Source organism: Sebastes umbrosus, chromosome 7 (assembly GCF_015220745.1).
Source record: "Sebastes umbrosus isolate fSebUmb1 chromosome 7, fSebUmb1.pri, whole genome shotgun sequence".
Lineage (NCBI taxonomy): Eukaryota > Metazoa > Chordata > Actinopteri > Perciformes > Sebastidae > Sebastes > Sebastes umbrosus.
Genome location: NC_051275.1, coordinates 3,356,914 through 3,373,713, shown reverse-complemented (window position 1 = coordinate 3,373,713; position 16,800 = coordinate 3,356,914). Strand labels below are relative to the sequence as shown.

The following is a 16,800-nucleotide window of genomic DNA, read 5'->3' as shown; positions in this document are numbered from 1 at the left end:
TGCCAAGTGATGAGCCAACAATGCTGTTAACACACTGTGTCCCAGCTTTGCAATAATATTTCTTGGCCAGGTTTGGGTGTGAACACATCTGCCGTCTCTCTGGTTTGTTTCCCACGATGACCCTGAATTCACATCTCACATTAATGCACATATGTTCAAACAGTAATGCGATAGTAAATATGTAACATAAGTAAGATCCTGTTAGTACATTTGTACCAACATATTATTCATAATTTCTTTTAATTCATATATTTCCATCCTTTTAAAGAATAATTTGACCGACCCATCACTGAAAATATTTGTCAAGGAGGGAATGTTCCAGCAACCCCATCTCCTTTTGTTGTCAGTCCTCCAGCACTGTTTACTATCCTCCTAATAGTCTGTGGCAGACTTTTATTTTTTCATAACAAGCTCTGGAAGCAAAATTACAAGAAACAAAAAAATGCCCCCATTTGGGACTCAGACATTGTTAAATTCTGGGCAACTACTGTTACTACTAGTTCTTATCTACGGGCATTAATATTGTATTACTCATAGCGTTCATGTCATAGCACAGTGCAGGTATCCCCAAAAGTAATTTGACATTTGGAGCACTGATGATTTGTCATTTGTGACACTGGGTTGCAATCCATGTGTCATATGGAGTGTGCAAAGGGAGTGCTGCCACACTTCTGTTGTTTTTGTGCCTGGAATGTAGGGTGGAGGGGGAGGGGGGGGAGGGGGGGGCAGATTGAAATAGAGCGTGATACATTTTCAGGAGTTGTTAATAACCGTGGTTATGGAAAGTGGAGAGGTACGTGCACATTGGAATCAGATCACCCTTTATAAAATAGGCTTTCATGGCAGTGTTTTGAAGATTAATCATACAAATACCCAGAGGAACAAAGATAAAAGATATACATGTATCACAGACAACATCAATCAGTTTGTGACACTGGTATGTATTAAAACATCACTGTCACAAATGTAAATTGAAAGATGTTTTACAATATTGTTAGCACAGAAAAAAATAAAGACTACAGTTGGGATTAGACAAGCAAGCAGGTCCAAGGCAAGACTAAATGACCAAAGAAATAACTTTTAATTGCATTAAAAAAACAAAAAAGATTAAGGCTGGCAAAGTTAATACAATAATAACTTATTAATGCAAAGTTGTTTTAACACCACTAATTCTTTTATCGATTAACGCAACTTGCGATTTTTTGGTTGTAGCGGGCTCAGATTTAAAGCTAGACTGAAGATACAGGTATCATATGAAACTGGAAAGGAAGGAATCCATTGGTAACAACCATGTATTACTAGCTTGTCGCGAAGGAGGTTAAATACCGCTCCAAACTTCCGCTAAATTTTGGCGAGGAAAAACTGGCAGGGCCATTTTCAAAGGGGTCCCTTGACCTCTGACCTCCAGATATGTGAATGTAAATGGGTTCTATGGGTACCCACGAGTCTCCCCTTTACAGACATGCCCACTTTATGATAATCACATGCAGTTTGGGGGCAAGTCATAGTCAAGTCAGCACACTGACACACTGACAGCTGTTGTTGCCTGTTGGGCTGCAGTTTGCCATTATATCATTTTAGCATATTGTTTTATGCTAAATGCAGTACCTGTGAGGGTTTCTGGACAATATTTGTCATTGTTTTGTATTGATAATTGATTTCCAATAATAAATATATACATACATTTGCATAAAACAAGCATATTTGCCTACTCCCATGTTGATAAGAGTAGTAAATACTACAAATCTTCCTTTAAGGTACATTTTCAAAAGATAGAAATGTGTGATTAATTAAAATTTTTAATCGATTGAAAGCCTTAGAAAAAATTCAACAATTTAAAGAATGAGATTTCCTTACTGCCTAGCAATACATTATTTAAGTTGGCATGCAGCCAGAGGATGTGTTCAAGAATGTTGTTGCAATAAAATTACCGTAAAAATTAACATTGGGATATTTTTGGGTTTTTGCAGTAATGTGTTCATTGCAAGCTTTGCTTTCATAATGTTGAATTTGTGAAATGCTATTTAATACTTACAGCACAAGTATAACTACACCTAAGCCGCATGCAGCTTCTTGATCTAAGGTTGCTCCTTGTTGGTGATTTAAAGTGGTTCTCATGTAAGATCTGAACTCTCCTGCGTCCACACATCGATATATTTTCAGCTTGACAGTCCAAGTTGCAATTCTCTTCTGTTCCTTCAGAGTGCTCTCCTCTTTGATCTAGCCTTCTGTTAACACAGAAGTGATGCACTTATTGTGGAAGGTTTCCTCGGTACAGCATATTGCATCTCACAATTTCAGACTCTACAAAAGACATCGGAATCTTATGTTCTTCAGAAGAAACTGTTTCTCTGTGAGGTGATTAATTAATGAAGAATATAAGCTCAGTAAACAGATGTGTGCTCATTGTGACGGCACAGTACAACAACTGAATGTCTTACAGTATGTAGATATCCATGTGTTTGTTTAGAGATGTCATTACATTGAGAATTTAGGGTTTGGGTGGCATTACATTTCATCTGGTACATAAATAATGTAACAATGCAAGTCACCAGTCTTGAATACTTCTCACTATTTAAGAATGATTTGATGACAAAAACAGAATCATGGCTTTTTTTTCTCAGGGTATGTATAATCTCACCAACCCTTTGTCAGCAATTTACTGCTCCACAGGGAAATAAAAAGCTTTTGAAATAATACCCTAATCAGCGGAGGAAAATTAACTGATATTAACAAACCTTGCTGTGCATATAAAGCAAAAGCAATTCAGTGCTTGCATATTTTCTAGTGCTAACAAATAGCACTAGACTTCTATATTTCTTTATACAGCTCTCTGTCTATCCATTCATACAGAACATACATTCAATGATACCAGTTTTCTCCGTCTGCCCCCCGTTTATCTTGTGGAGTGGGCCATGATATACAGTATGATGAAATTATTTCTTTTAAAAACAAAAAAATGTCAGTTTAAACCACCAAGGCCCGGCAGAGTATCACTAGGGACGATACCGAGTGTCACAGACCACAGTCATTAACGACAAAGAATTATATATCATTAAATATGATGACTTCCGGTTCCACTTTATGTCACATTTTCCAATTCATTTCTTTACTCTAAAATTATGGGTTGAAGCGTAAAAAAAAAAGGGCAACAATTCCCACAATGTTGATCTGATGTGAATGTGAACAACCTCAAATTAAAGCTGAACGTTGGCACTTTAATAAACCTCAAACTTATTGTTTCATTTGAAATCCAGTGTGCTGGAGCACAAAGCCAAAACCTCAAAGAGAGTGTCATTATCTTTCCCCGACTGCACCACGCTTCTGTTTTTCGGTTGAATCTGATCTAAATCAGTAAGTAATGTACAGTATAGTATACGGCCGACAGCCAGAGGAAAAGTAACGCTATGCTTTCTGCTTCAGAGGACAAGTGAAAAAAAACCATGGATTAGATTGACATCAAAATAGTTAAAGGGGACACTTCACCCACAAAATGACCACATTACCCGCCCTGTGTTGGCTTGAATTCTTGAAGAAAATGGAGTTTTTCTCACATCCCTCCAGGGTGAACGGAGAATCAAAAACGGAGAAAAGAGAAGAAAAATGTAGCCCCCGTTTATGTCACTATCTCAAGACTTTTCTCCGTTTTTTGATTCTCCGTTCACCGTGGAGGCATTCAAGAAAAACAAAGTTTTCTTCAAGAACTCAAGCCAACACGAGGTGAGTAATTGATATACAAATGATGGTTTTGTTGGAGAAGTATTCCTTTAATAAACGGACAATTGAAGCACAGGCATCTTATTTTCATTATAATTTAAATGATTGTGGTATAAGCATGTCAATGCAATTGGAGGTGTCCAAACATCTAAATAAATGTCATTGACGTTAACTAAAAAATAGCAATTGAAGTTAATTGTACTTCTGTTTTAGGACACCTAGTTGCTTAATTATTGAGCTGTGGCCACCTGCAACACATTAAAGAGTCGGATGGAAAAAAACACAAAACAGATTTCAGGGCTTAAGGACATATGGTCTGTGTGTGAATATAAAATACAAACACATACACAAGCACAGAAGTTTTTTTTTAAATCACTCAACTTCAGGTGCCATGGCCATCTGCCAGTCACAGAGCCAAAAAAGCACTATCCCCTCTAAGGCACCGAAGGTGTATTACTTTTTGGCACGCATTCCATCCGCTGAACATCAATCCAGTGCAATGGTATAATGCTCCTGTCACCACTGACAATGGAGAGACATTACTCTCACCTTGGTTATAGAGATGTAAGGCATTTTATGGCTACGTAGTGATAATGCCGTCAGAAAGTAAAAAAAGACTGGCAGAGAAGCACAAGGAAAGAAATGGAGAACGACGAGAATATGACAAAACTTTATTGTGACTCCTATTTTCTGCCTGTTTTATAAAAAAGCAGTGTGTAGCATTTAGGGGGATCTATTGGCAGGTAGAATATAATATTAATATGTGTGTTTTATTTAGTGTATAATCACCTGATAATAAAAATCATTCTGTTTTTGTTTCCTTAGAATGAGCCCGTTGCTAACGGTGCTAACAGTAAAACAACAGCATCATGCCGATAAAGCTGACATTGTTAACCTGGGGCGGGGGGGGGACCGGAGGGGGGGTGCTGCGCTTCTGCAACGGCGCCGTCGATCTGGGAAACGTTATCAGCTGTAAACGCCGTATGAGAGCAGTGCAGAGTGGCGGCCATGAACTAGCCAGTGGGGCACGCTCACATGCACTAACCTGCACTAAAAGGCATGTGCAGCCGGCCCGGCTATGTCAACAAAGCACAGACAAGCTTGAATTACAACACGCACAGAAGGAGAGTGACTTCATTCTCTGCTCAGGTAGACATTACTCCTCTATATATTTACATAGCAAACAGTTGTTTGCTGCTATATTAATGCTCTGAATATTGAATTTAGCACCTTTAAAGCATCAATGTGTCATTGTGTCCTCTAAAAGTAATACAGGATGTAAGCAAGTGACCCATGTAGATATGTGTCAGTGTTTCCATGCTGTGTTTGGGGTATTAAATCTTCCCTTTTGACAAAGATATCTATCATATATATAGTTTTCTATGCTGACAGGAACACAGAGAGAGCTGGATATTGCCATGATCCCACTTCAATTTCACAAAGGGCGTGACCCTGGTCACTGCAGACCATGCACAGTGATGATGGATAGGTGAGATTCATTTCCAGACCAAATCTAAACAGGCAGGGAGCCTGCACACATAAAGTGAGAGCCGAGATGGCCAGAGTGTTGGCAGAGAGCAGAGACACCAGAGTGCATTCACACCAATCATGTCTCTTCTTTCCCCCAACTCTGGAGTGTCCACTCGTTTTAGTTTGGTTCATTTTGGCAGGTGAGGACAATGTCAAATGATCTGTGACGCGCTAAGGCTTCCTGAAAATGCAGGTCTCAGTCCTGCATGATGTGACTGCAAAGCAGTTGGTCAGAACTGAATGATGATGTAATCCAGGACTAATAACAGGAAATGACACAAAAAATGCAAAGCTCTTTTGGCAAAAAGGAGGCAGATGCTGACATTTGATAGCAATAACTCCTAACAAAATAAACTGAAGGCAAACCACTCTTTACAGATAATCGTATTCAGCTTCCTCTTTCCGTTTTCTTAACTAATGAACACCACAGCGGGTAAAATATGCCAAAGTGCACACAAGTGTTCATTATCCTTGGCAAAAGCTGCAAAATAAATATATGCAGGAAGTCTCCAAATTGCACTATTAGTGACCTATTTGCGGGGTTATTTGACTTTTATGTATAGTTTGTAAGTGTGAATATGAACTTTAAAAACCAAAACTTTTCCATTTTGATTCAGACAAGAGCAAACAAACTGTAGGTTGACCGCGCCATTAGTTTTACCTTCACTCCTGTAGTCCTCCTGAGAGCTGAGCAGACTCAGGGCTGACAGGGGATGACTGGAGAAAGGAGGCCAGTCAGGAGTCACCGGCCCACCGTCGTGGTGTTGTCGAGGTCTGCCGCGCGAGTTGAGCACTGACGAGCTGTATGGTTTCATTCGTAATACCGCTGCATATGATATAGGCCGTGCTGCAACAGCTCTGGCAAAGTCTGGGGAAAAAATGGTGAAACACAGTGAAGGGTTACATCATATATACTGTCACTTTATGATGTTCATCGGTAACACTTTAAAATAACCATCATTTATAAATGGTACATTGATACATAATTAAACTTAGTTATTTTACTGTTAACAAAGAAATTATAATTAATAATGTTTACTAATTATTATAATTAATTAATGTTTACTAATTATTAGTAAATAAATCATGTTATTTTAATGATTAAGATATTATTTGTAATCATTAAAGAAATTGTTTTTAAAACATATATAAACATTACATAGATAGATATTTTTTAACACTGTTAATGGTTAATAATTGGTCATCTATTAACATTATGTGGATGCTATTATAAAGTTACAACTGATGATTTGTTAAATGGTTAATAAATACTTTGTAAAGCATCTAAAAACATCAATTAGATGGAGAGCTAATACTTTGTTAATGGTTAATAATTGGTTTCTGGTGCATCTATTTATGTAATGTTTATAGATGTTTTACAAACGATTTCTTAAAGGTTAACAAATCACATTGTAATCACCAACAAATACTTAAAATAGTATATCAAATGTTATAATGTGTGCAGCAATAAACTGATAATAAATAGTGTACTAATGTTATCCTCATGTGTTTTGCTATCATCTCTTATCAGCTATGATTAAATATAGAATTTCTAAACTAACTATTTCATATAACACAATCTAATGACAAAATAACAGAAATTATAGCATTACTATTAATTAGTAAACAGTTATTCCTACCCAAATGGAAAGTCTAGTACAGACGGTGTTGTATTCTATACAGATTGTAAAGCCCCTTGAGGCAACTTTGTGATATTGGGTTATATAAATAAACTTGACTTGACTATAGTCATGACTTGGATTGTTTCTTGGACTACTACTCAAAGGTGAGAAAAATATGTCCTGAATAATATTGTCTCTGATGTATATTTGGAAGATTATCAGAAATCAATTTCCAAATGGAGAGAAAGAATCATTTAAATACCTCTGTAATCTATAGTCTAGTACTATTCTCTGTACTATCCTCCTCCTCTATAGAACTGAGAGGATACTGCCACTATATTAAGAATAATTTACAACATACTAGCATTCTACAAGGAAGGACTCCTGCTGAACAGAAACAACGAGTAGAGACAGCAGGATAAGGAGGCGTCACGATTCAGAGACAGTTCTGAGCGGAATAGGTGGAAAAAAAAACCTAGAATGCATTTCCTTCAGTCTGCAGAAAAATACATGTACTGTTGAAAAAAACACGGGCATGGTATCTGTGATGTATTATATTTCTGAAGAAAAAATCCACATCCAGGCAACAAGGTGTAGATTTCGAGCTTTGAAGCCTCGCTGAGCCTATAACAATTCCTCTTTAAGCCAAATATCCACTTAATGGAAAAATCATTTCCCAAATCACCATCAAGACACCTTTTTATAAAGAAGTGAAATTACATTTAATTAATAAATACACAAACTGACTTCTGATGTGAAAACAATGTGAGGAGCCTTTCCTTTCCTCTTTTTCTGGAGCATCTAGCATATAGAGGTACCATGTAAAGGTGTTTACGATGCCTAATGCTCGGTTCAGACTACACGATATCAGCCCGATTATAGCCCGACATGGCCGTCGTAGGGGATCGGGAACGATAAATGAGTGTCGCGTGCGAAAATCGATCCTCTTATCTCGTGTAGCGTGTCATAGTACACGACAACCGACGCCACGTCTGGGACGCCTCACGACATCCCGAGGAAAAGTCTAGCCTGTCAGAATTTTTTCATCTTGACACGTCTAGTGTGACATCTCCAACGACGTGTTCCTTTGCATTGACCAATCAGGTGCTCTCTCCAGCTCGCAGTTGCAGTCAGGTCACTTGGTAATAAACAAACATGGAGAAAAGGAGGAGGGATGGCGACTTCGCTGCTGTCAGGTGGGACAACGAAACTGACTGAAGTATGGACAGCCCATACCGTCTTCTCTCTGCCACCCAGGAGCGCATCCACAACCCTTTTCTCTTTCTTTTCTTTTTCTTTTCACAAACACAAGACCGCCAGCATCACACACAAGGATTCTGTCACCATGATCGACAGTTGCTTCAACCGCCTCCCCGATGACGTCTGAACTCGCGCATGATCGTGGAATACGACGTGCCATGATTGGTCATAGTCATACGTGTAGTCTTGCCAGTCAAGGCACTGCTTATGTTACTGTTTATGGCGCTGTGATCGTTAGATCTGACATGGTGACCATCGTCAAAGACAAAAATATCCTGTAGTCTGATCCCGGCATAAGGTGAAAACATGCACTTCTTACAAGGTACAACAGACACTGCATATTCTGAAAATCACCTCATCAAAGTTTTCAAATTGAATAAAATAGTGTAGGCGTAACAGAAGAGGAGAGAAACAGCTTCTTTTAAAGTCTAAGAGTCCACAGAGGTTCAGAATAATATCCTCTCTGAAATGTAAACTACAACTGAAGCTGTCACTACTCATCGCTGTCACCGTATTCTTCCGCTACTTACATTTGAGGATAATGTGTCCTTTATGATACTATAAATGTAACAACTCCAGATTACACACACAATTAGTTCACCCATGACAGCTGATCATCAATACATATTTCCCAAAGCAACTGTACAATACAGCTAAAACAAATGGCTGGAAATACCGACGATACGGAGCCATTTCTGTTCGGATGTAATGCTTAAGAAAAATGCAAATGCCTAGAAGCTTGAAGCTCAGCAAGAGTCTAATCAGAGTTCTGCAAAGGGGGGGTGGGAGTGTTTTTGCACTGCATGATAAAGTGCTATAAAAGAACTGAACAAAACTGAGAAATAATTATGTGCCCTTGGGGACTTGTCAGCTGCAAAAAATACTCCTATCTACAAATGGAGAGCGGGCAATTACTGTGTTACATATTATGAGGGGGAGAATCTGGAACTCTGTTTGAAATTAAAGGTATTGTGAGTTTGAAAATTGATAAGCAAAGCAATTAGTAGTTGGTTGGCAGTCGGTTAAAATCATTTATCTCGCTAAGAATCTGCTCGATTGAGGTGTCAACCACATTCCCACGGCTGATGCCCACGGTTGGCTAAACAAGGTAGAGCCTTCCACCGTTTCCTTTGACAGTTGGGAAACTTCAAAAACTTCAAAAACTACTTCAGGTAGTAAAACAAAATCTAACAGTACGTCTAACTACTTGTTCCTGTTGTAGCCTATTGGGTGGACGGCAATGGCACCTAAAATGTAGCTGTATAAGCACATTTATGTCTCATATTGTGCGTGTAACATGCCATACCAATTATCTCAAATTTAAAGATGCTGAACAGTGGTTTTGCTGAACAATTAGTTTCCTAATATCTAATTAGTCCCTGTATTCAGTAATTTATGACATTTCTCAAAAGCCATGTTTTGATTACTAGGAATTACTGGGTTTAATTCCTCTTTTATTTTCGCTGTTCTTCTTTTTTTGGATATGTTTTAGTCATTTGTCAGTATGTACTTTTTACATTACAAACAATTTTTTTTAATTATTTATTTATGTTTTTTGCAATTTTCTTTGGCAATGTAAAGGCAAATTAAATTACAGCAACACTAGGGTTATGAAAATGACATATTCTTATAAAAATCTAAATTCCTCTGAACAATTCAGCACTGATCCGATACTAGCGTGATGAAAAAATACATACAGTAATTGTTATTATTGTTATTATTATTATTATTTAACAGCTGTTTACTGCTGACCATGTATGGATGTGATATGATTACTGTCTTTGTTGGATGGCCTGGCTCAGGTTAAAACCTTTGTAAAACATGAACAAATACATACAGAGAATGAATGCAATAGAACTTACTCTTAATAAATGTGATCTAAAACATCCTGCAGGTTGCAATAGTCACTCATCCTACTAGTGCACTGCCACCCCTCAGAACAGAGGCTTTACATACCGTACATATCGTAGTTTTACTTGTTGGATTTTCCACTGTGAAATGTTGCCAAATGGCCGACATTTTCCTCGCTCTGACTACCGTTACACTCTCCACTAGAACTGCACTGTTGTTGTTTGCCATTGTCACGTGACAAACTACCTCCAATCAGTTCTTCTTCGCTGCTCTAAATCAGTAGTTGCCAGTGGCAGCCGTGATACATCCAGGGCGACAGCACAGTGAAGGCTGCTGTTTTGGTGCAGCGAAGCAGAATTAATTTCCGGTTAAACAAGTTGATTTTTTCTGTAAATTATGGTATCGGATCGATGCAAAGACTGGCGTTACTGCCGATACCCGATACCAAATTTTGGGCAGTATCTGATGCATTTCTAATACTGCTATCGGTATCGGAACAATTCTAGTTGCCAAGTCGCCTCTGATGCTGCGGTGCAGTCATATTTTGCAGGAAATGGAGGAAATAACAAGGTTATTGATTCAAAAATAATAAATGTGATGCAAGCTATATCTTAACTTCATCTAACCGATACTGAGAAGTGAGCGTGGGACTCCCTGGTGGCGAAGGTTTTGGCTATGTGCATCATCAAAGAAGGAATTATTAATCATGGAAAATGAACATTTAATTGTTAACCAAAACCACAAACCTTTCCAGTGCTGCCATACACATCTGGATTGTGGGGCTCAAGTCACACTAATCATCCTGTTTCTCACACTGAAAATAGATATTTCTTAAAATGAAAGCAGAGTTCAGAACATAATTTACAGCTGTTTTATCTGACTGAGACCAAACTGTCAGCAGCAGGCTGGACTTTTGACAGCACAACCCGGCATCTCTCTGACAATTGCAGTGTGGTTGAGAAAAGCAGCGGATGACAAGGAAACAGCTTGTTATAACATAAGTTGATCCTGTTAAAAGATGACAGCTGCACTGACTTCATTTAGTCAAGTTTCAAAATACTGTCAGGACAAAAGGCTCACTTCTCTCACAGCACTAAATGGGAGCTGTAAACATGCCACACCATCGCAATGCCAGTTGGCATACTTCTGCTGTGGCGATGAATTATAATATAAAGTAAATTCATCCGGATTTATTTGTGATTGATGATTATGATTATGTTATTGTGAATGTGGTTATACTGTACAGCAATGATTCTCAAAGTGGAGTCCGGGAGACCGGGGCTCTCTGCCAGCAGCGCCGTGAAATTATTTGCTATAAATTATAAAATTGTGCTGTATAATAAAAAGTGCATACCTACAGATCGGGACAAATAAAACAATCTGTCATGAATCAGTCACTTCACTCAGGGCGCAACAAACCGTTCCTGCTGCTGCTGCTGCTTAGCCTGGCTAGCTAGCTAGCTGGCGAGCATGGAGAAATATTTGCATCAGTCCAGATCGTCAAATGAAGCTTAGCCCAAACTGGCTAAAGGAGAAAATATGACGTTATATCAAGCGGTCAGTGACAGGAGACCAAAATGCGTCATGTGTCTTCAGGTGCAAGCGAACGAAGCCGTGAAGACGGCCAAGCTAAAGCGACATCTGATTACAAAGCACCCGGAATATCAGGGCAAAACAAAGTGGTATTAACATGATTCAGATTGAAATGTGTTTCTGTTTATCACTATCAAACAAGTCAGAAGTATTTAGGTTAAAAAAATAAATGGGTCCAATGGCATTTAAGAGTACAAGTGGAACTAAGCATATTATCTCAATCGATGTTATGATTATGAGAGGGTCCTCGGACTATTTTCTACCCTGTAAGGGGTCCCTGGTCCCCAAAAGTTTGAGAACCCCTGCTGTACACGAACAAATGGAAACAAAAGATTGACATGTATCAATACAAAGAAATCATTTTCTAACTGAATCACAGCACCCTGAAGATCAAACGGATACCTGGAGATTCCCAGCCCGAAGCAATACTGGACAAGGAGAAGTGAATTGGATAAAACTAGTAGAGGACCACACAAAAACCCTCCCAATAACACACTGGGTCGCAGCGTTAAAGCAACCCTTTTGCTGCTGATTCAGACCGGCCTAAGCCATAAAGAATTCACCAGGACTGTTTTATCACTGTGCATACAGTATGTGACATTATCAAAGCGATTGAGCCAAGCAGCTATAATGTTCTGTAATATGATTATGGCTTTGTGATTAGGTTCTCACAATTCTGACAATGATTAGTTTGAAGGCTGTATTTTTTTTGCGGTGCTGCTTTATTGTACATGTGTGTGCATCATTTTAAAAAGGTGTTTCATATATTCTTTCCATCCCCTTTCACTTATTATTACAGTATTTTACAATTGCTAACAAGCCTTTACCTATATTTAAGATTCTAAACTCTTCTAAACACACCTACATCACACAATTAGCCAAATAGTTCATTGTATAATCAAAACTACATTTCTTCATTAAATACCAAATCTACATTTCAAAATATAAAAAAACATTCTACATACACTAACTCTATCAAAACAGGGCAAACCCCAATGCTCAATATCAAATTCAAAACACTAGCACGTTTTTCTATCTAAGAGGAACATATATTCAATCATAGCACACCGGCTTTCAAAATACTGACAGTTGATGGCATTGCAAAACCTGCAACACTTTTCATGTTTCAATTCTACCTGTATACAATAGATAATATGAAATCCATTGTTTTCATAATTCAGTTTCCTTTACTGTAAACCACTCTACATGTTTTGATTGAGTGTCAAATGTGTGCCTTTCTGGTACCACGCTATCTAAAAGTGAATGAGTTGTCTTTAATGTATAGAATGTACAGTGGAAAAAATAGTAAGTGACAGAATTGCTGCAGTAAAAGCTGTATTAGCAACATGACATTTTTGCCAGTGATCAACAAAAAATCCAACATACATGGTGGTGAAGACGACTTGCTGAAGTTTCAAACTGAGCATCAGAATGGGAAGAAAGGGGATTTAAGTGACTTTGAACGTGGCATGGTTGTTGGACGAGCTGGTCTGAGTATTTCAAAAACTGTTGATCTACTGGGATTTTCACGCACAACCATCTCTAGGGTTTACAGAGAATGGTCCGAAAAAGAGAACATATCCAGTGAGCGGCAGTCGTGTGGAAGAAATGCTCTGTTGATGTCAGAGGTCAGAGGAGAATGGGCAGAGTGGTTCGAGATGATAGAAAGGCAACAGTAACTCAAATAACCACTCGTTACAACCAAGGTATGCAGAATACCATCTCTGAACGCACAACACGTCGAACCTTGAAGCAGATGGGCTACAGCAGCAGAAGACCACCCGGTACTCAGCAAGGTGTACCTAATAAAGTGGCCGATGAGTGTATATGATCTTCAGCATTTGGCCACATGTTCTCGCCCAAATCCCATCTTACTGTATGTCGTCTCTCGCTATTCACCTTGGATAAACTTGGCATTCCTTATCCATCTCTGGCGGCCTATTTTACACGACTTACAGTAAATCAGCTATTTCTCAATGTTTCAATGATCTTCATTTTCATTCAAAATGCTTTTCAGCTGTTTCAGTATAGGTGTTGAGCTGCTGTTTTTGTAGTAGTAGAGGCTCTACACTGCATTTAAGGTTTTAAACATTTCATTTCTGGCAAGCTGTGAGCAAGCATTTGTATATGAGACAGGAAAGATCCACAATTTGGTATTGGGTAAGCTTGTTTGTAAACAAATTGAAGCATTTTAGAAATATGTTAATTGACTGCATATTCTGTGGAAACAACATGAATTTGTGTTAATTGTATGGTCCACAACAGACGGATGTTGTGTTAATTGTGTTTTAGAGTTTTGAAAATGTGACTACAGAGTAGACAAAAGGATGTTAGCGATTGTAAAAAAAAAAAAAATGGTTATTACCAAATTTACCCTCAGGGGATCAATCTTATCTTATCTTAATGTCAGTGGAGGTGGAAGGTGTTATATTGGATTATACTTGATGTAGCCAAACCAAACCGGTAAGCCAGTAACAAATCTTGTCTACAAGGTTGACCCCAACTAAAGAAACTGGTAGCTGGGGATATTTGGATAGAGGAAACCCCAACTAGAAGCACTAGGGACAGAGAGACAGGGGCAAGCAAGGCCGAGGCCCAAGCGGCCAGATGCTGACGGGGTTCTGAACAATACAGACCTTAAAGGACCCATATTTTGGATTAAAAATGGCTATTTTTAGTCGAAAGGTGACACGGTTGCACCCTTGTTATACATCATACGGGGATATTCTGTCAATAAGAGCCTAAACATGTCGCATATTGTTCTGTCGAATGCAAGTTATAAAAGGTCCATTTCCTTTTTGCCAGGAAGATAACATTGCAGACTGAGGCTAAACCCCGACAAATACAGGATACTGAAAAAAAAAGCCTCTTTTGTTTGTTTGACTACTGAAGCCGACAGGCACTTGGTCTTGTCAGCTGTCACCTTCATCTGATAAAAGCAATGACCCTTGCAGATCCCACTGATCCCTATCTTTCAGAGGGCGCAAAATCAGAAACACTCATTGTTGTTGAAAGGGCTGCACCTGCTGCATTTTTATGGAGCTCTGGAGCATTGCCGTCGGTGATCGTTTCAGGTCTTAACACCACCTCCGTGATAACATCACCAAAGGAGACGAGGGCCATTTTATACATGAACAAAAGACCAAAAAGCCAAACGTTCCTGTTACCTTGTCCTTATTATCATACATATGTTAGATGTGGCTTTACTTGAATGGAGATGACCTTTTGGCGTACTATGGAGAAATAATTGCATTAAATAAAGTGTAAGTTATCAGGAAGCATGACCAAATGAGGGGAGACTTGCATGGCTTTGAGACAAGGGGACATGCAAACTAACTAACAGCAGAGGTGAAGGTGAAGCTAAGGGAAGATGACATGTTTTTAAGCGGAGAGAGGGGAGACCTGGGGAAATAGGGAGAAACAATCATCCACTTGTATTAGGTCATTGGTTTGGCACAGCACAGGAGACAATGTGCGAGTCCTTCGGGTTTGTCTGCAGCTCTGGACGACTGTGGTGTTGAAAAATTAATTAGAATAACATACAGTAAGTAGGTGAGATGCTCATGGGGACTCAAGTAGACGGAACCATGATTAGCCATAGCCTGTAAGATTAATGAAGACCTTCACAGGGAGATTATATTGACTGAAGCTGATTAATCCTTGAGACCATTTATTCAGCTGAATATCATTACAGATAGAACAATCCATACATCATATGCAACCCTCACCTCACCTCCTATCACAGCGGACTACTTACTAAAACCCAGTCTTTCTTTCCTGATCCTCGGTGTACTATGGAGATTGTATGAGCTGGTTCAACCTTGCCAGAGTAACGATGTCGTTTGATGTATGGTATTATGTTGTCATGTCTCTTAGAGCAGCAGTAGGCGAGATGGGAGCAATATGATTAAAAAAGTAATTTTTATAAAATGGCCACTAAATCCTGACAGTAGTGCATGAGACAGGTAATCTGAAAAAAATCATGTGTCCTACGGTGTCCTCCAGTGGTCCTAATGGCATCTGCGAGATTTCACAAACCTGAGGAAAATAACCAATCAGAGCCAAGCTGGAGTCTGCCCGTCTCTAAGCAGCTGTCAATCACTCGCAAACTCCGATCAAACGGTCAAACTAGGCAGCGCTGATCAAATATGAATCAATATTCTGTTACTGTAATGCCTATTTCTCCTCAAATGTTTTTCAGAATCATCTTGTAGTGTACTGTTTAGCTGTAAAATGAAAAAAGTTTGTGAGCCGGCAGCCATGTTGAGATCAGTTGAGGAAATACCAAGCACCGCCCACCAGCCGGAGCACACTAACAGTACACTACAAGATGTTTCTGAAACATTTGAGGAGAGAAATAGGCATTACAGTAACAGAATATAGATTGTTATTTGATCAGCACTGCTTAGTTTGACTGTTTGATCGGAGTTTGTGAGTGATTGACAGCTGCCTCCGTTGAATGACAAAGCCAATAGGAACGCTCTCTCTCTGAAATGACCTGTGATTGGTTTAAATGTCTCCCGTCACGGGCTAGATGTTTTAAAGTCTGAAAACAGAGCCATGAGGAGGCGCAGAAGTCTAGTTTTCTCTCAGAACTCTTGAATTACAATATGCTGAAAGGTTATTATGGAACTTTTGTCCAATGATGGCAAAAACATTCTGCTTACTGCAGGTTTATTGAGATGTATAGAAGTCTCTACCCAGCCTGCTCATTTACTGATATTCTGTATTTCTTTATTAATGCCCATATTGGAGGTAAACATAATTCTACAGTGACATGACGCAGAATCAGATGTTTCTCTAAAATATTAAGCAAATGACAACAAACTTTTGTAATTGGCTTCAGGGCTATGTGGCACACGATAGCAAGACTCCATTTCACGAAACTCTGGCGTCAGCACACAGGCTCATTGTATGTACTTGAGTGCTCTGAAATGCCAAATTCAAAATCCCCGGGTACTGATTATAGTGTTGATCACCGTACACACCAAAGACGCTTCACTGCCAAGACTTGAATGTTTGAACCCAACTTCTCAAGCTCACAGAAATCAACATTTCCTTTTTTCATCTCATTTCCTGGGCTCAAGTTGTGAGTGTAAGAGAGGCTGTCACAACTCTGGTTCTCCTGCCAGATGGAGGAAGTCCATTAGTCCCTGATGGTGGGACCCAAAAATAGATCCCTTAAGTTTGTGTATTTGTAACACACAAAGAAAATAACCTTCAGAGT

The 16,800-nt window shown here is 39.0% G+C and overlaps 1 protein-coding gene across 1 annotated transcript in view; it reads right to left on the bottom strand.

Moving 5' to 3' along the window:
• Nucleotides 1-16,800, bottom strand: part of cntn5 (contactin 5) — a 176,704-nt gene that overhangs the window by 101,430 nt on the left and 58,474 nt on the right. The window contains 1 exon segment of the mRNA XM_037775644.1: nt 5,909-6,115. Coding sequence (XP_037631572.1) covers nt 5,909-6,115 — 207 coding nt within the window.